Source organism: Naegleria fowleri (assembly GCF_008403515.1).
Source record: "Naegleria fowleri strain ATCC 30894 chromosome Unknown tig48, whole genome shotgun sequence".
NCBI lineage: Eukaryota > Heterolobosea > Eutetramitea > Acrasida > Naegleriidae > Naegleria > Naegleria fowleri.
Window position 1 is genome coordinate 280,587 of NW_025407980.1, and position 19,078 is coordinate 299,664.

A 19,078-nucleotide genomic window follows, 5' to 3' on the forward strand; every position below is an offset into this window, starting at 1 on the left:
AAAGTGTTGCTGTCGACGTTTTGGCGGTTATTTTGTAAACCAAACCCGCCAACCTTTGAACAATTAAAATTCCTCATCATCATCACCTAGAAAAAAATACAACCACACAAGCGATTGTGTCCTTGTGATTCCTTATTAAGATATTTAAACAACCAAATAGTGAGCCATGCAACTCAAATACTTAGATCCTCCTATATTGCCAGCCTCATCAGCCAAAAGCATTTCCTCATCAGCCAAAATTACTGCCATGTGCTGGTCTAACAACAACAGAAGATTGGCAGTTGCTGATTCGGAACGTTCCATACATCTTTTTGATGAAACAGGAGAGAAAAGGGAGCGTTTTCCAACAAAAGCAGCGGACGGAAAGAAAGGAAATAAGTTGTATACAATAACAGGAATGGTGTTTAGCCCAGATGACGTCAAACTTGCCATCGCTCAAACCGATGACATTGTTTATATTTATAGGTTAGGACTTGAATGGGGAGAAAAGAAGATTATTTGCAACAAATTCCTTCAAAAATCAGCAATAACATGTTGTTGCTGGCCAAGTATGCATCCTTCAGAAATTGTTTTTGGATTAAGGGATGGACGTGTGAGAATGGGAAACACAAGAAACAATTCTGCTACAACATTGTATCAGGCAGAATCAGAGGTTGTTGCTCTTGCTGCCAGCAGTGACGGACATGGATTAGTGAGTGGACATTTGGATGGTTCAATTTATAGATTTTACTTTGAAGACACACCCAATGGAGACCTTTCGAGTAACCTCAACGGAGATGTCATTGACGACATGATGATGGGAGCAGGATTTGCAAACAGCAACATTATTGGATCTCAAAAAATATGCGTTCATTCCACAATACCCTACTGTCTCGCTTGGGGAAACAATATTATTGCGAGCGGAGCTGACAAAAGAGTATCATTTTACAGCATCGATGGCTCGTTACTTCAAAATTTTGACTTTTCAGACCGAGAGGAGAAAGAATTTAGTGCAATTGCTTGCAATCCATCAGGTCAATGTTGTGTTGTCGGATCATGGAACAAACTTAAAGTTTTTAATTATAATATTCATAGAAACATGTGGGAAGAAGGTGATCATATTGAAATTCCAAATTTATATGCTGTAACATCTGCTTGTTGGAAACCAGACGGCTCTAGGCTCGTGATTGGAAACATGACTGGACAAGTGGACTGGTTTGATGCATGCATCAAAAGATATCGATACAAGGGAGAATTCGAATTCACATTTGTCAGCTCTAGTCAGGTTATTGTCAAAAGACTTTCAACGAATGTACGAATTGTTCTGAAATCGCTATTCGAAGAAGAAATTCTCAAAGTGAATGTAGCTAGGGATCAATATATAATTGCTAGAACTCCAAGAACATTGCTTTTGGGAGATTTGGAATCATGCAAGTTGAGTGAAATTGCTTGGAATTCTGATGAAAACAATGAAAAGTTTTATTTTGATAATCCAAAAGTATGCATGGTTTACAAGGCAGGAGAATTTTCTATTATTGAGTATGGCATTAATGACATTATTGGCAGTTTTAGGACAGAGCATGTTAGTACTTTCTTAATTAGTGCCAGGATTGCAGACAAAGAAACTCCAAACAATGAAATTGATTTAAGTGGAGGCAACAAAAAAGTGGCATATCTAATCGACAGTCATACAATTTGTATTTTGGATTTGGTTTCTTCGTTCACTATTGCTAAAATCAGTCACGATTATAGAATTGATTGGCTTGAGTTGAATAACAGAGCTTCAAAACTGTTGTTTAGAGACAAGCAAAGACATTTACACGTGTTTGATCTCAAGAGTCAAAAGACAACCACTCTATTAACTTATTGTAGCTATGTCCAATGGGTACCAGAATCTGATGTTGTGGTTGCTCAGAATAGAAGTGATCTTTGTGTGTGGTACAATATTGACGCTCCAGATCGGGTAACCATTGTTCAAATCAAAGGAGAGGTAGTCGATATTATTCGATCCGATGGATGCACTGCTGTTCTGGTTGATGAAGGTCCAGGAACTGTCAATTATGACTTGAATGAAGGATTGATCAACTTTGGGAATGCTATGGAAGACAAAAAATATGAACAGGCAGCAAGTATTTTAGAACGACTTTCTCTCACTCCAGAAACTGAAGCCATGTGGAAAAAACTGAGTGAAGTTGTCATGGAAGATATGAGATATGACATTGCTGAGAGATGTTTTGCAGCACTTGGTGATGTTGCAAAATCTCGATTCCTGCGAAAGATTAATCAAGAATCAAAGCGAATAAGAGAAAGTGAAGGAGAAGGAATTGAACCATTGGATCATTGGAAGATACGAGCCGAGATGGCAATATTAAGCAAAGATTTTAAAGCAGCTGAACAAATTTATTTGGAACAAGCAAAGGTCGATGAAGCCATCAAAATGTATGAACAATTACACAAATTTGAAGAGAGTATATTCTTAGCGATTGAGAAGGGTATTAACAACGCACAAGAAAAGAAACAAAAATATATTGAATGGCTGATTCAATCCAAGCAAGAGGATAAGGCAGCCAAGATTTATGAAAAGGAAGGACAATACATTAAGGCCATCAATTTGTATCTTCAAGGAGGATTCCCGGCAAGCGCTGCCAATGTCGTAACAAAATACAATGTGGTCTTTGATAATGGTGCCAGTGAAAAGCTGTTGGACTCGATTGCGGAGGCTTTATCCAAAAATGGTCTATTTGAGAAGGCTGGAGAGTTTTATGAAAAGAGAGGTCTTTATGAAAAAGCCATTGAGGCCTATCGAAAGGGAAAGTCCTATCGATTTGCAGTCGAGTTATGTCGATCAGCTAATCCCGAGTTGGTTGTTAAATTAGAGGAAGAATGGGGAGATTATTTGGTGCAACAAAAACAAGTAGAATCTGCCATTCATCACTACATTGAAGCAAACAATTATGTGAAAGCTATTGAAGCTGCTATCAACTCTAGACAATGGACTAAAGCAGTACAAATTCTTGAAGGAATGGATGTCCAAATTGCCAAACGATATTATGGAAGAATTGCTCGACATTATGAAGATATTCAAAATTTACAACAAGCAAAGAAACTCTATATCAAAGCTAATGAATATAGAGAAGCCATGGAAATGTTTGAAAGATATAACAAGTGGGAAGAGGTACAATCGATAGCAGAGACTTTTATGAGTCAAGTTGAAATGAAACAATTCTACACAGAATTAGCATCCAAGTTAGAAAAGAAACAACGCTTTAAGGAGGCAGAAAAGCTTTTTATCAAGGCAGATGAAACTGATTTGGCCATTAACATGTATGCCAAAAATCACATGTTTGATGACATGGTGAGATTGGTAGCAAAATATAATCCAATTCATTTGAAGCAAGCTCAACTCAAGATTGCAGAACAACTCGAATCGGAAGGTCATTTACGACAAGCTGAACATTACTACATTGAAGCAAGTGATTGGAAGAATGCAGTGAACATGTACAGAAATAATGACAAATGGAATGATGCCATCCGAGTGGCCAAAGCTCATGGAGGTTTAACGGCTTGGAAAAAGGTGGCACTTGAATGGGCCAAACAATATACAGGAGGAGAAGCAGGTGTCAAGTTATTATGTAAGCTTGGTCTTATTGAAGATGCTATTGATTATGCGATGGATGGTGAATTCTGGGAAATGGCATTTGAAATGGCAAGATCCTCAAGTAATAACATGACTCAAAAGTTGCCTCAAATTCATATGAAATATGCAATCTCATTAGAGGAAGCAGGTAACTTGAAAGAAGCTGAAGCTGAATATATTAATGCCAATAGTCCTAAAGAAGCTATTGACATGTATGTACATCATACAGATTGGGAGAATGCTATGAGAGTGGCAGAAACTCATGATCCTTCTCTGATTAATTACATTATTGAGTTCCAAGCGGATTTGGCTTTCCAAAATAGAGAATTTGAAAAAGCAGAAAAATTATATTTGGAAGCAAGAAATCCAGAAAAGCTCATTGAGAAATACAAATCCATTCATAGGTTCCAAGATGCTAAAAGAATTGCAGATACTCATCTCTCCTCGGACTATCAAAGAAAGTTGACTTCCGATTGGGCAGAATATTTAGTCGATTACAATCAAAAAGATGCTCAAAGAGGAACAAGAACTTTGGAAGAAGAAGATTTGACAGACAACAATGATCCTGCTGCTCCAGCTCGAATGTTTGCACAAAATGGTCAATATGCAAAGGCAATTGATGCATACATTGGATTTCCTTGGAAAGGTCTTGATCCTGAATATTTGGAAGGAGAATGGGTGAGCGCTGTAAAGATTACTATCAATAATTTACAACCAAGAGTTACTGAAGTAGTTTCCATATTTACAAAGAGATTAATTGAACTCAAACGATATCAGACAGCAGCAGAAATATTTTGTATGGTGAAACAATTCAAAGATGCCATTGATGTTTATGTGAAACAAAAATTATTTAGTGAAGCACTTGATTTAGCTAAACAACGTGCTCCAGATCTCTTGGATTATGTAAAAGAACAACACAAAAAGAGTTTAAAACCAACAGATGGTCCAGAAAATTTGATCGATCAAATTGAAAAGCTTGCAGATGCTGGTGAATGGGACAAGTGTTTAGAACTTTGTCAAAAACATGAAAATCCAGAAATTCTCTCCAGAAATACTGCATCCTATGTGAATTTGTTAGTGAACGAGAGACATGACTTTAATAAGGCACTCAGTGTGTTGGAAAAGTATGGAGTTCCTATTGAAAAACAAATGATCAATGTCTATAAGGAATTGGTGACAAGAATCATTTGGTCAACAGTTCATCAAGAAAATGTAAATACAACAGACATTAAGAGATGCAGAGACATGTTGAGATCGTTAATTGAAGGATCTGCAAATGCTAATATGCAACTTGCTCCAGTAATGTCTAAATTATACCAAGCATGTCATATTTATCATGTTAAGGATCTTTGTAAGAAGCTTGATCTTCAAGAACTCTATACAAAGAATTGTGTGAGTCTTTGTAGGTATACAGATGAAATACCTCCAGATTCAGTATTCTATGAGGCAGGAAAAGCATGTGAAAAGATGAAGTGGGAGAATATGATGTTTGTTTTTTACAATCGATTTTTAGATATTGGAGATGCTATTGAAGAGATTGAACTCAAAGAAGAATATCAAAATCAAGATCCACCCATTCTTATTAAGGGTACCGCAGAGTTAGAAAATTCAGATTTCCAAGGAACAGATGTGCCCTATAAGGTTCCAATACCTGTTTCACAATTAATTGATGAAGATTTGAAAGAAGAGATAACCAATGTTGTGTTACAAAAGTCCATGAACTCTGACTTTAATAGCTCATTAAGCAAATGTCCATGCCCTTCATGTAAGACACCCATTTATGTTGCTAATTTGAGTTGTTTCAAGTGCAAGTCACAATTTGAACCATGTTCAATTACTGGATATCCTGTTGCACCTGAACAAAAGGTTTGCTGTACGAATTGTAGGAGACCTTCAAATCGCAGTGATTGGAATTTGTTCATTATGAAACATAAGAGATGTCCTCATTGTGATGATTTACAATTAACCATGTAATTCGATCGGTGAGAATAAATTATTATCTTAAGATACATCAATACATTCTGAGGTTCGGTAAGGAGGCCTCCTCCTCCTCCTCCTCCATCATAGTTAACTATATTGTGGGTGCTGTCATTGGTGGTTAATCATCGAGTTGGGTTTCTTCTTGAGTACTCGTAGATCTATTGGCCTTCCTAATCATCCACTCGGAACGGAAGATGTTCACTCCTCAAAGGTTGTTGTTGTTGTTGTTGACTCTGGAGAGACTTTAAATGTATTGCCCGTTGACTCCAATGTTGAAGGATGAAGTATGGTCGAAGAATGGGTTGCATGTCTTTTGATGAATTGATCATTTGGCACAATTCTAATATCTTTTCGAATTGGTATGAAAAGAGACATTTCTCAATTTCATTTGAATAATCTCTCATTTTGAAATGTTCATGGGTGGCATCCTCTTGATTCATTTCCAAACTATAAACTTTGATTGGTCTTTCTTTACCTTTCAAAACAACCAAATCAACAAAATAACAAATGAAGTCTTTCTTCACATGATGATGTGTCTTTTCGCCAATGAGTGTTCGAGTTCCAAATCTATGATTGAGAATGGATAAACTTGATGAGATGTTGACTTCATCTCCCATGACCTGATTATCCTTGAATTGTCAAAATTCAACCTGTACACTCACTAAAACACTTACCGTAAAACAAATGCGTTGTTGTGATCCTATATTTCCACATAAAATACGTCCACTATTCACTCCAATCGATGGTCCACCTATCAATGGACAATCCCTTCTCAACATGAATTGTTTCAACCAATGTGAATTTAATCTCTCCAAAGCCATGACAATTTCACAGCAAGCCATACATGCCAATCTTTCATGATTCTCTGTCTGTATACCTGATCGTGAGGTATCATTCCAAAAGGCAATCATTCGATTCTGTCCATAGAAATCCACTATTCCCTTATTCTTCTCAATAATTCCATAAATTTCAGTAAAAAGTTCTGTGGAAAAGGAAATAAAATTCACACGATCCATCTTGATGGTGTTGTGAGATTTTTCATGAAAATTATCATCACATACTGTATTACTATCTGGTAATAGGGAAAATCCATCAAGATCAATAAACATGACTGTCATGTCTTGTAAGGTCATTTGTCTTGACAAACATTGAGTTGTAACACTTTTGGGAACATATTTTGAGAAAATTGAAAGTGAGGATTTCATTGTGTTGAGACTTTGTTGCATTTGTCGAATGTCATGTAATAAATTGAAGGATTTCTTTTCTTGGAATGGATTGTTGAAATGAACCAATTCTTTCAATTGTTTCTTAATCGATCGAAGAGACATTTGAATACATTGAATGACAGTAAATAAAATAAAAATTCCAAAAAAAAGAACAATCGAGAAGATAATGACAGAGTTAATACTACCTGACAAGACCTCATCGACCTAATTAAGTAAATCAGTGAGTGAATGAGTGATTCAATAGTTGAATGATTTGAAATAAAAAATAAATCAATAAAAGTGTAAATTATAAATATTAAAATTTAAGGTGGTGAATGAAACTTACAAATGATCGATGAGGTATCGCAATAACACTTCCCCAATTAAGTCCATATTGATCTGTAATGGTGAATTGATAAACTTCCAAAGTTGGAATATTCGGTCTCGTGTATAAAAAACTTCCCCAATCCTTTATGGATGCTCTATCATTAAAATCTTGTCTCTGAAAATTCAAATCCTTCCATTCTGTTATTTTCTGTAAAAATCCTCTTGATTTGACTTCGTTCATTAAATCTTGTACCACATTGAAAGTTGAAGTTGACCAAGAAGAGGAATTACTAAATATGGAACTATTCGAAATACTATTCAAGGAAGCTGTCATGATCAAATTCGTGGATGCCACAACTTCACCATATGAATTAATTATAAATGCTACTGCGATACCTGCATTTCTGGCAGATTGGTCTAATATCTTGGTGATATTATCCAAATTAAGTTGTAGTCCAATGACTCCATATAAATGATTAGGATTTCTTGGAGCCCATTCATTTCGATAAATTTTTAAATCTGTATAATTTTTATATCCATCAATAGTATTCAATATGTAGAGTGAATCGGTGGTATCTTGACTGCTGTCACTTGTCAAATTATTCAACGATGCTTGATTCTTTGTAACATTGGAGAGAATTTCAGTCGATGAAATGGTCTCTGAAATATAGATTGGAATCGATGCTGTTATGGAAGGCTGTCCAATAAATGAGAAAAACAATGGACTCCATAAAATTTTAGGATTAGTGACATTAAGAAATAAATTGTACCAAGGTCGAGCAGTGACTGAAAATGTACTATTTTGAGAGAATCGAATATTAGAAGGATTTAGAATTTGAGGCAAGTCATCGGTCATGTTATATTCATTCATGGTACGAACGAGAGATGGATTGTTTGTTTTTTCAAATTTTCTAATATATGTTCGTTCCACTCCTAAAAAGTAATTGTCAAATCTTCCAAAATAGGATATTTGTAAAGGTAATTTTTGTTCAAAAAAAGTAAGAGAGTGTTTGAATAGAACAATCCAACTCATTTCATCATTTAAATTCATTCCATTCAATTCTTGTAATAATTGATTAATTGTAACAGTTGTTGTTTTAATCATTTCACTAATTTGGTAATCAACCACAAGACTCATTTGAATTTTTTGTTTCGTATAAGTTCTTTGAATAATATTATATCCACTTGTATATAACAAGATGAATGCTAATCAAGTGATTAATATTTATGATACCATGTTATTTGAAGAAAAAAATGATGAAAATGATTGTTGGTGATTGTGTTTAAGAACATTATGATTTAAAAAAGAATGACAAGAAACAACAACAACAACTTCTACTCCTCCTTTCTTCAGATTCACACACACTTACATGAAAGTAATCCAAACAATCCTTGTAAAATAAATAGAATCAAAATCACATTCATGACAGTGATGCATGGTGAAAGAACACCAACAACGAGTGGACATGATTTCATATTATTGTTCTTGAAAAAAGAAGAGCCATGATGATGAATCATCTTGTTAGACTTCTCTCCAGAAGTTTGTTCCTCTTCTTTCTTCCTTTGATTCAACCTTGTTGTTGAAGAACATGCGCTCATATTGGAAGTGGTTTTGTTTTGGCCTTCAGAGTTGTAGTTGTTGTTGGCTGTTGAGCGAGAAACGTCATCATGGAAGTTGACATGTTGTTGACTTGAATCCATGCTGTTGTTATTGGACAACACAGAATATGGTGCAGGTCGCAACATTTGGACACGTCACGTGGAAGAAGATTTTCTTTTGCAACGAACAGACAGTCGGAGAGCAGCAATGCATTTGTGGAACTCTACTCAACTTCCATAAAGAGAGAATGCGAATCGAAACTTTCGGAGATTCTTGCGAGGAGGGAGATTTATTATGAACCATGTCTTTATAAAACTCTGGCCAAAACAACACACACAACAAGAACAAGCAAGTAGAGCAGATTTCGAGTGTTGAAAATCATCATGAGCTCGTTATGGAAAGGAATTGGACATTTTCCTTTTGGCTTTTCTTGTTCTTCTCCTTTGATTTCCTTTTCATCTTGTGAATTTGTTTGTTTTCCTCTCATGAATGGACATTTTGAAATATCACCACCATGAGTTGGATGACCTGATGGTAAAGCTTTAGAGTTATTTGTAGTTTCATTTGATCTGTTATGGTCTGATGTTGTTTTGGAGGCGTTGGTTGAAGATTTCAATAGACCTCTCTTTTTCATAAGTTGTCGATTTCCTGTAACCATCGGACAGCCACCTTTCTTACTCTCAGCATCATCAAGTTCTCTTCTATCTTTTTTGTATTCCTGTACAGCCTTAGCAAATGCAATTCTCTCTTTTGGATCCAAGTATTGAGATTGCAACATTTCCTCTGGCATTTGTAATAAAGCATCCAAACTAGGTGGGAATAAATGAGCGTGTTGGGAGACAGTCCTCAAAATGTGTTTAAAGTTATCGGATGTGAAATCAGTTGCCAAATATTCATCATTCGAATAAATGTCCATATTTGCTTTTCCAGTGTGAACAAGTAGATATGCAATTCTTTCATGATCGTGACTCACTTCAATTCCATTAGCAAACACTCTCTGTAATTGACTTTGAAAAGCAAAATGTAAAGCAGTGTCTCCCATTTGATCCTGTAAATCTACTTTCACAAGGTTGTTTTTCAATCCAACATTTCCTTCTTCTTGAAGGTCTATGTCAAGTAATAACTCTACCATAGACAAGTTACCCAACGTTGCTGCGATCATAAGGGGAGTCACTTTGTGCTTATTTACCGCATTTACATCTGCACCTTCAGAAATTAGCAATCGAGCCACTCCAAGCGTTCCATTTCTTGAACAAGTATGCAAAGGTGTTTCTCCTTCTGAATTCTTTGAATTGGCATCTGCTCCCAAAGAGATTAATAAACGAGCTAATGACTCAATATCACGTGCTGTTTTGACTGTGGTATCCTCATTTGGATCTTCTGACTTGGATGCCTCAATTAAAGACCATGTACAGCATGAGTGCAAAGCTGTATATCCAATATAAGGAGCAACTTGACATTTATCATTCACTGAACAGTGCTTTCCTGACTTGATTAACAACGACACAATCTTTGGCTTGTTTTTTTTAACAGCAACCAATAAAGGTGTTAGACCTTCATGATTCACAACGTCACATCTCACTTTTCCTCGTACGACCAAATCTTCTACAATTTGAAATCTAATTTGATCCTTCTCTTTTGTTTCTACATCCATTAAAATAGCTTTGTGAAGTGGAGTGTTGTAATCATCATCAATAATATTGAACAAATCATGAGCTAGATATTCCTGATCGTCAAACAAGTCTTCATCACTGACACTCGCTGCATCGTGAGAAGAGAAATACAAATTTAAATTATCTAAATGTTTATCTACCAAAGCTTTTACTTTTTCAAGGTCTAGACTCTCCACTGTTTGATACACTTCATCACTGGTTACATGGTATGGTGATGAAATAGTAGGTCTTTCAGTAACGTCTTCAAAAGTTGTAACCATTTTCCGATAAGAGTGTTTTCATAAATTAATTTGGAAGTAAAAATTGAAGAATGGGTGATGATGATCGATGGAATGAACAACAAGAAGAGTGTATTGTATGTCGGATGGCAACTGGTTTGTAACAGGAAGTATTGAAGAGCGTTTTTTTGAACAATTTTAATTTTATACAAATTAAAGGAGAGGAAGCGGAACAATGCAGTTTTCCATCGTACAAAAAAGGCGCACCTTTCCGTCGTCATTCGACATCACAACCAGCAGTTCTGAACGAAGCCTTTTCATAGCCCAATTTCAACCACAAGATGAACAACACAGAGCCTCCATACAATACACCATAAAACATTGGAGAACTATACATGTTACGAGAAGAATATCTAGGAAAAGAACAACCTTCCCCAAAATATCCTATGGCCATTGGATAACAGCCAATATTTTCTACTCTTACTCACTACAATCTAAAGGAAACCTTATTCAAATTCTTTCCTGGTTTCAATGAGAATGCCTTGTTGTTGTCCCATTCAAATCTCACAAACTTTAGAATCTCCATTGGTTTGAGCTGAGTTTTTACATACATGGAATCAATGGCAAAAGTTTTTACATTTCTGTTACTGACTCCAAGAAGTTGTAAAATTGCTCCTCCACTACCACCATCTGTGTTCCATACTTTACATGTTTTTTCAACAGCACTGAAAGTACATAAGAGTTGACCATTCGGTGAGAAACTTAAAGCATGAACAGGAGCTTTGGTGTGAGCTTCAAATAACTGCCATTTGCTTGCCGTACGCATATCATAAATTACAACGGTTCCATCTGTTGCTCCAATTGCAAGTTTTTGTTTTTCTTGATGGAAAGATACCATTGGATAAATTTCTACCATGAAACGTAAAATATTGGTAGAGTTCGCCATACAAACATCTCTAATCGCTGGGAAATGTGGATCCAAAACTTTTAGTAAGAGTGAAGTTAAAACTACCAAATGATCCATTAAACATTTTGGATGTCTTTGCATGACAGGATAGAGCGAGCTTATGGATGCGTTGAGAGTAGTTGTACTGGTTTGTTGGGCATTTGAAATGATGTTGTTAATAAAATCAATATAAAGTCGAGTATCTGCACTTGCCATGTTCACAAATGCTTGTAATGAATCAACAGAGAGTTGGCTCACTTCTGTGTTCGAGTTTGAAGGTGCCTGTGATGTTAATGCTGGAAGAGACAATTGAAAAAGTTGTCGACAGAAACCCATGGCATCTGGAATGTAGTATTTCCAAATAGAATAACCATCTCCCAATAAAGTGATTGCAGTACTGTGTTGAGGTCCACCTTTTTCTAAGATATCAATCAACTCCATTGCAGTGATGGTTGCAATTCTTCCATCGACTGCTCTTGGGACTCTGTAGGCAAGCAAAGCCAATGCAACTACAACATTTTGTCGTTGAGCATTAATTTGTTTGTTACCTGAAGAGTTCATCTTGTTTGAACTTTCAATGAGCATGTTCGCTAATTTCTCAGCCAATAATTTGTGTTGAACACCTTCCATACGTTGCAACACACTGTACATGACTGATCTGGCAGCTTGTTGAATGTCTTTGTATTGGTCTTTCAAAAATTGGGCGCACCATAGGAATGAAGGTTCATGAAAATTATCAAATCCTGTATGAATTTGGTTCAAATAATAGGAAATGCAATCATTGCAAACCTTTTGGAATTTAAAACTTGCAGGAAGATTATTGACAATAGCATTCAAAACAGCTACTGTACCAATCAAATAGATGGATGAAAGTACTGGAGAGAAAATAAAAGGATGGCATCTACGACTCATCTCTGGCACAATGAGAGAATAACACTCTCCTGCTCCCTTTAAACCAATAAAACCTTTTGGAAAAGGTAATAAATTAATCATTGAATCCATTTGTAAATCTTGAGCATCATGCTGATCTTGTGTACGAGCTTGGTGAATTTTCTGCATCGCATTGTGAATCTCTTGTCTGAGTTGAACAATAGATGGATCAGTGCCATATTGTAAAATATAAGACAGAGAACACAGCAATCCTGACATGTTCCTATCATTCAATTTTGTTTCTGATTCATCTTCATCAATCGAAGAAGTCGCTATTGGTCCATCATTGAAATATTTCGAAAGTAAATCTTTCTTTGTGTTAATAAAGGTAACAAGTTTTCTAATACTAATGGTAAGTAATTGAATATCTGGAGTTTGCTGATTCACTTGCAAAGATATGGACTCAATAAATCCTTTTGATTTGTTATAGGCCTCTGATGTAGCAGATTGCTTTGAAAAAGATAATTTAACAATTCCTCCTGATGAAGAGCTTAAACCTCCAGTGACAGCCGATGCACCAGCATCAGATTGATTGAAACTACCACTGATCATACTTGATTGTTCACTGGTCTTGATAAGAGACTTGGCAACATATCCAACGACTCTACGTTCTAGCAGACCAGTACTTATACTCCACACACAAACCGACCCATCACTACATTGAACTAATAAATAATCTAAATCACTTCTCCAGTAAATGGCTACTACAGTACTTCCATGGCCACCCAATATATGGATAACATCTAAGGTCTTGATACTGTACATAATGACACTGTGGTCGTCGTCAGAGAGTGAGCAGAAGCAATTCTGTAATTTTCTACGAATCGTTCTTGGAGGAACAAACAAAAGATCAACCTTTCCTGAATGGTAATTAAACACTCGCAATAATTTGTGGTATGTTAAGTCGATTGAGTCCAATTGCCATACTTTGATGCTATAATCAGCACTTCCAGATACGAGAAGTGGGTTATTGTCATCATCACTCATTACAAGTAGAGTTGTTACACGTTTTTTGTGGGCTTTTGGAATGTACAGCTCTTTTGCTTCTGCTACATTATTTCCTTCTCCGCTCATGGTAATGTACTGAATGTGAATATCTCCATTGTAGTATCCACGAATAAGACATGGTGAAATTCTCTCGACGGCAAAATGAGAGACACTGATTGGAGACTTGGAATTTGATGAAACATTTTGGTGTTGATTTTCTTGGCCCCACCCTTTTGCAAGCACATTGTCATCCGACAACAGTGTTATTTCAACAGAAGATGTCGCTGAGATTGATACTTTCCATGTTCTAATTATTCCATTATTAACACGCAAAAGAATACGACTAATTGGATCATATTGCCAAACAAAATCACCGTAAGGATCATTTTCTGCAATACACCCATCTATAGTGCTAATAATCTTTGGTTGTTCTTTTTGATGCAAAAGTCTATCAAAATTAGGTGTGGATGGTGAAGAGGATATTTGCAAAGCATCCATAATTGAGGTAGAAAACGCTCTTTCAATGGCTGCACCAATGGATGTGAGATCGTTCGTTGAAAGATCAATGTCTGATGTTGATGGTGTCTCAGGTGAGGCATCATTTAAGGAAGTATTGCTTTTTGATTGAGGTATGGTTGTTCTTTCTGGAACAATTAATTGTAAATTTTTGACCCTCTTTGGTCGAGAGCTATCAGTCACTTCAGACTCTGCTGTGGAACGAGTTTCAAGCTTTTCAGACTTACTATCATCAACAACAATGCTGACCTCTGTTTTAGTCTGGTTGGCGACTTCACCATTTTCTCCTACGTTTGATTCGCTTACGAATGTAGAGTTTTCATCATTATTCATAACAGTTTCTTCGTCTCCCAAATACATAAAGCCATCACTGTTTTCGCTTTGAACAGTATTCATTTTTCTGGTATCAGCTGTTGAATAGAATTGTAACATATCATCCATAATGGACTTGACACGTTGTCTTGCTGTAGTAGGAATCTTATAAATGTAGGCGTTTCCCTTGCTAGTATGAAGCAGCAATAAATCTTTAGCAATAAATATTCCTCCTTTAAATTTTTCATTCTTTGTTGGAAGAGATGAAGGATTGTCAGAAATGGAGAAGGATTCTAATGTTTGTTGCAATGTAATAGTAAAAATAGGTTGGATGGAATGGAAAGTGTAAATGTAAACAATCTTATTGTAAATCACAGCAATCAATGACCAATAATAATTGTTGGCAACCATCACAGGTTTGAATTGTTGGTTATTGGGTTGAGTTGCTATTGGAGTTTGAATGCTAAACAAAGGCTCTTCACTTTTGATAGCATGAGATTTTTCATCAAGTTCAAAAGACCAATATTTCAATGAATGGTCATCTCCTACGCTCAACATAACTGATTTGATTCTATTTGATTTGGTATCATCCGATAGTATAAAAGGACCTGATGAGAGAGAAGCAATCCATTCTGTATGACCTTCTAAAACCCGAATAATTTTCAATCGATTTAAATCTAACAAATAAATCATATTGTGTTTGCCGCTGATTGCAACAATGCTTGAATTGTAGTTGCTGTACTTGTTGAGATTACAAATACATTGGGGAACAGCATCAAACAACAAATTTGGTGATAGAGCCATACATCTACCGTCATATAAATTCCAAACACAGACTGTACCATCTAAACTGATGCTGCAACAACAATTATTATTATCAAAACCATAGGGATAATTTGCTGGAGTTGATGAAGAATTCAATAGCGGAGATGATGGCTGTCTATTGGAAGTTCCAGGACTTAAACCATTGTTGCTGCTGATAATAGTATTGCTGTTACTATTTGAAGCGCTGTCGTAGCTGCACTCACATAAATCGGTAACCTTTGTCTGGTGTCCATACATGAGGGAGAAGGGGATGTATCTATCTTGATCAAAATTCCATAACACACAAATACCAGTACTGGTTCCGGTCACTAGCTTGTCTTTGATGATACTCGCACAAGTGTATCTAAACGAAGGAGGCGAGTCGTTCCAAAAGATTATTGTGGATTTTAGCGACATTTTTTAATCCGTTTTTTAAAATGAAAATTAAAAATCGATTACTTATTAAATATATGGGAGAGAGCATGATAGTGTTGTGGGTTTGAGTGTCCTTTTGCGTTCAAAATTGAAGCATTCAAAAACGAAATCTATACAATGATGCTGAATGAATGAACTAATGATTAAAAATAATATTAATTTTTACATTGTAAAAAAAATATGAATAACTACTTCCAAGGAGTCAGAATTGACGTTTTCAAAAGGCCCTATCGAGTTTACACTGGAGCATTTTGCGGAAAGCCTCAACTAGATGAAGGAGGCAAAATTATTTTGCCAGCATCTGCTTTAGATGAATTGGCAAGACTGAATATTGTATATCCAATGCTTTTTAAGATATCTAATCCAAAGAAGAAAAAGTACACTCATTGTGGTGTATTAGAATTTAGCGCAGAGGAAGGAAGAGCATACATTCCGTTCTGGGTATGTAATATTTAATTATTTTGATCGTTTCGTTTTAATCAAATTTTCAATTTTGATCCGATATGACATTAATTGATGGTTGTCGTCTCTGCTTGGTTATATTGTCAATATACAACACACAACTACTAATGGTGCATATAACGATAATAATAATAATAATACTACGAAATGATTCATGTTGTCTTTACGTCTTTGAACGCTCCTCCTACAACATCATTATTACTTCATCAACAGATGCAAGAATATTTACAGTTAGCTCCTGGTTCTCTTGTAAATATTGAAAGTGCTACTCTACCGAAAGGAACATTTGTAAAAATCAGACCTCAACAGAAGGCTTTCATTGAGATATCCGATCCAAAGGCTGTCTTGGAAAAGCAATTAAGAAACTTTTCATGTCTCTCCCGAGGCGATACCATCATCATTGCTTACAACAACAAACAATTCTTCATTGATATTGTGGCTGTCGCAAGCGCTAGTGGGGATTGTGAAGCTGTCAGCATTGTAGAAACTGATGTAAAAGTAGAGTTCGAAAGACCAGCAGATATGCCTCCTTCTCCTATCAATCCACAAACTCCATCTGCTGATGAATTATTTAAAGTTAAAACTCCTTCTCAACAACCACCAACAACAACTCAACCAGCAAAAGAAGAGCCAGCAAAAGAAGTTCCAAAATTCACAGGTGTTGGACGTAGATTGGATGGAAAGGGTGTTTCTTCCTTGTCACAACCCTCTTCTTCCACACAAGCCACCACACCACCCTCCTCTTCAACGAAACCTACTACTGCATCTTCCTCTTCTCCATCCACCACACCACCATCGAACGGAACATCTCTCAACACTTCTGGACTTGTTGTAGGAAGAAAAAGAAAAACCTATGGTGAAGAAGATAAGTCCAAACAAACTGGAACTACCAGTAGCTCAACAACAACTGAAAAGAAAGAAGAGAATAAGTTTAAGGCATTTTCTGGACAAGGCAGAAGCTTGAAATAACACTCCGTACATGTATCAATAAAAACTGACATTGAAATCTCTCCTGTAAACTTCTCACTTGGAATTGAATGTTCGTTTGGTTGTTTTCAAGAAGGCACCACCTATTGACCAACAATATTGAAGGACTGGTGAGTTTCGATAAACGTAAAAATTGAAAAAATATTTATTGGCCCTTCGGTGCCTCAGGGATAAACGTAAAAATGAAAAGAAATTTGAGCACCACCACCACAGACGCAGAACAACAACAAGAAAATTTCACCGAGCTCCCAAAACGAAACAAAACAATGAAGAACGATCATTCATCATTCGTTTTCAACCTTTCCAAGCTTCCGAGCGATGTTGTACTTCATAGTATTTTACCACATTATATTCTCAATCTCGATCGCTATGCTTTTCTGTACAACAAGCACAAGTACGACCTGTGTTTATTATTCATGGGAAAATTTCATAATCATCCTTCGCAAATTCATTTAATCTTCAAAAACGTTTCAATCACGTCCTACAAAGCAGTGGGAAGGAACGGAGAGGTATTCAACTTTTTCGAAAAAGGAATTCTCGATCGTGTGTTGCCAAGCAAACTTCAGTCCATTTCATTTCTGAGCAATTTTTTCACACAAGGAACAAGTGTCTCCACTCTACCTTCAATCATTATGGAGAGTGCCATGTTTTTAAAACATTTAAATTTAACCTATCAAACCACTTTTAAGGATGTCGAACAAATTTGCTCATTGAAACTTCTTGAACACTTAAGACTCTCAAATTCATCGATTCCTCTGCAAGAGATTGTACAAATTTTGAAATCGAACGCCAAATTACGTTGTCTGGAATATTGTTTTCCTCATCCACCACCAAATGAAATTATTGATTCACAAATTCTATTATCAGCATTTCAAGAGAGAAGTTCCACTCTTGAGAGACTTTCTTTAAATGGAATTTCTGGACTTACAGATTCCATTGTTTCCAAACTCTTGGAAATTTTACCAAATTTAAAGGTACTGAGTGTACAACATTCCCCACATCTCACTAATCAAGCATTCAGTAATATTGAACAGAATGGAAAGAATTTAACGTTTCTTGACATTTCTGGATGTGAAAACATAACATGTCCCTTTAAAATTGTACAAGCTCCAAACTTGAGAACTATTGTGATGGAAGAATGTGATCTCACTTCAAAAGATGTTAGTATTAAGAACATTAGTTGCTCAGCATGCATCACTGATTTGAGTTTGGAAAGTTGTGTCATTAAGGATGAAGTGTTTGAAACCATCTTCTCAAAATTTCCATCTCTTACCAGTTTAAATTTAACAAATACTCGGTTTGTGGAAGAACGTAACATTGAAACGTTCTTTAAAAACATTCAAAATCTCTCAGACCTTAAGGAACTGAATTTGACAAATTGTCAGTTTGTGAGTGATGCGTTATTCAGCAATATTGTGAAGAAGGATTTGAAAATGTTACGAGTGGGTGGTTGTACACGTTTGAGTGATTCATGCATTCCACATTTATTGAAATTTGAAAAACTCACCGAATTAGACATTGGAAAGACAAAAATTTCGAGTGAAGGCGTTCAATCCTTGTTGGACCATTTCAAAAACACAAACACAATGCTCGACTATTTGAGTATTCACCAGTTGAATTTAAAAGATTCAGATATTCTAAATATTCAAGGATGGTCTCAAATAGAAAGGTTAAACTTATCAAAGAATAGAATATCAGATTCTGGATTTAAATCATTGCTCAAATATTCAAATCTCATGTTCCTCAATGTGAGTGACAATTTGATTACTGACAGTGGTATTGACAATGATTTGTTTACAAACAAAACCCTCACAGGTCTCATTCTTGTGGCAAATCGGAAAATCACCAACAAGAAGCGATCACAAATCGTTATGAAATGCACTCACATCTTTGATTTGCATCTATGAGTCCAATCCAGTTACCAAAATAGGCATATGATAGGGGGGTTCTTGAAAATGTTCTTGAAAGTTTGATTGACCTCATCGATCGTCAAAGGGTGGAATCAATCATCCAAATAGGATAAAGGTGTTGAATCGCTCTGCACTTCCGCTTCGTTGAACTTGAAACAACGTTGGCACCC

General features: G+C 36.0%; 6 protein-coding genes across 6 annotated transcripts; 3 read left to right on the forward strand and 3 right to left on the reverse strand.

Annotated features, from left to right (window-relative positions):
* Nucleotides 1-166: 166 nt before the first annotated feature.
* On the forward strand, nt 167-5,590 carry FDP41_005816 (uncharacterized protein; the record flags this gene model as incomplete). The annotated part of the gene is made up of 1 exon (XM_044709382.1): nt 167-5,590. The coding sequence occupies one exon, from the start codon at nt 167-169 to the stop codon at nt 5,588-5,590; it is 5,424 nt and encodes a 1,807-aa protein (XP_044559776.1).
* Nucleotides 5,591-5,766: 176 nt separating this feature from the next.
* FDP41_005817 (uncharacterized protein) lies at nt 5,767-8,829 on the reverse strand (the record flags this gene model as incomplete). The annotated part of the gene is made up of 4 exons (XM_044709383.1): nt 5,767-6,216; nt 6,271-7,026; nt 7,148-8,334; nt 8,499-8,829. 4 exons carry the CDS (start codon nt 8,827-8,829, stop codon nt 5,767-5,769), a joined length of 2,724 nt encoding a protein of 907 aa, XP_044559777.1.
* A 206-nt stretch (nt 8,830-9,035) lies between these two features.
* On the reverse strand, nt 9,036-10,661 carry FDP41_005818 (uncharacterized protein; the record flags this gene model as incomplete). Its single annotated transcript, XM_044709384.1, has 1 exon — nt 9,036-10,661. One exon carries the CDS (start codon nt 10,659-10,661, stop codon nt 9,036-9,038), a length of 1,626 nt encoding a protein of 541 aa, XP_044559778.1.
* A 445-nt stretch (nt 10,662-11,106) lies between these two features.
* Nucleotides 11,107-15,531, reverse strand: FDP41_005819 (uncharacterized protein; the record flags this gene model as incomplete). The annotated part of the gene is made up of 1 exon (XM_044709385.1): nt 11,107-15,531. One exon carries the CDS (start codon nt 15,529-15,531, stop codon nt 11,107-11,109), a length of 4,425 nt encoding a protein of 1,474 aa, XP_044559779.1.
* A 198-nt stretch (nt 15,532-15,729) lies between these two features.
* Nucleotides 15,730-16,980, forward strand: FDP41_005820 (uncharacterized protein; the record flags this gene model as incomplete). Its single annotated transcript, XM_044709387.1, has 2 exons — nt 15,730-15,990; nt 16,225-16,980. The coding sequence occupies 2 exons, from the start codon at nt 15,730-15,732 to the stop codon at nt 16,978-16,980; spliced, it is 1,017 nt and encodes a 338-aa protein (XP_044559780.1).
* Nucleotides 16,981-17,180: 200 nt separating this feature from the next.
* Nucleotides 17,181-18,905, forward strand: FDP41_005821 (uncharacterized protein; the record flags this gene model as incomplete). The annotated part of the gene is made up of 1 exon (XM_044709388.1): nt 17,181-18,905. One exon carries the CDS (start codon nt 17,181-17,183, stop codon nt 18,903-18,905), a length of 1,725 nt encoding a protein of 574 aa, XP_044559781.1.
* Between the last annotated feature and the right edge of the window lie 173 nt (nt 18,906-19,078).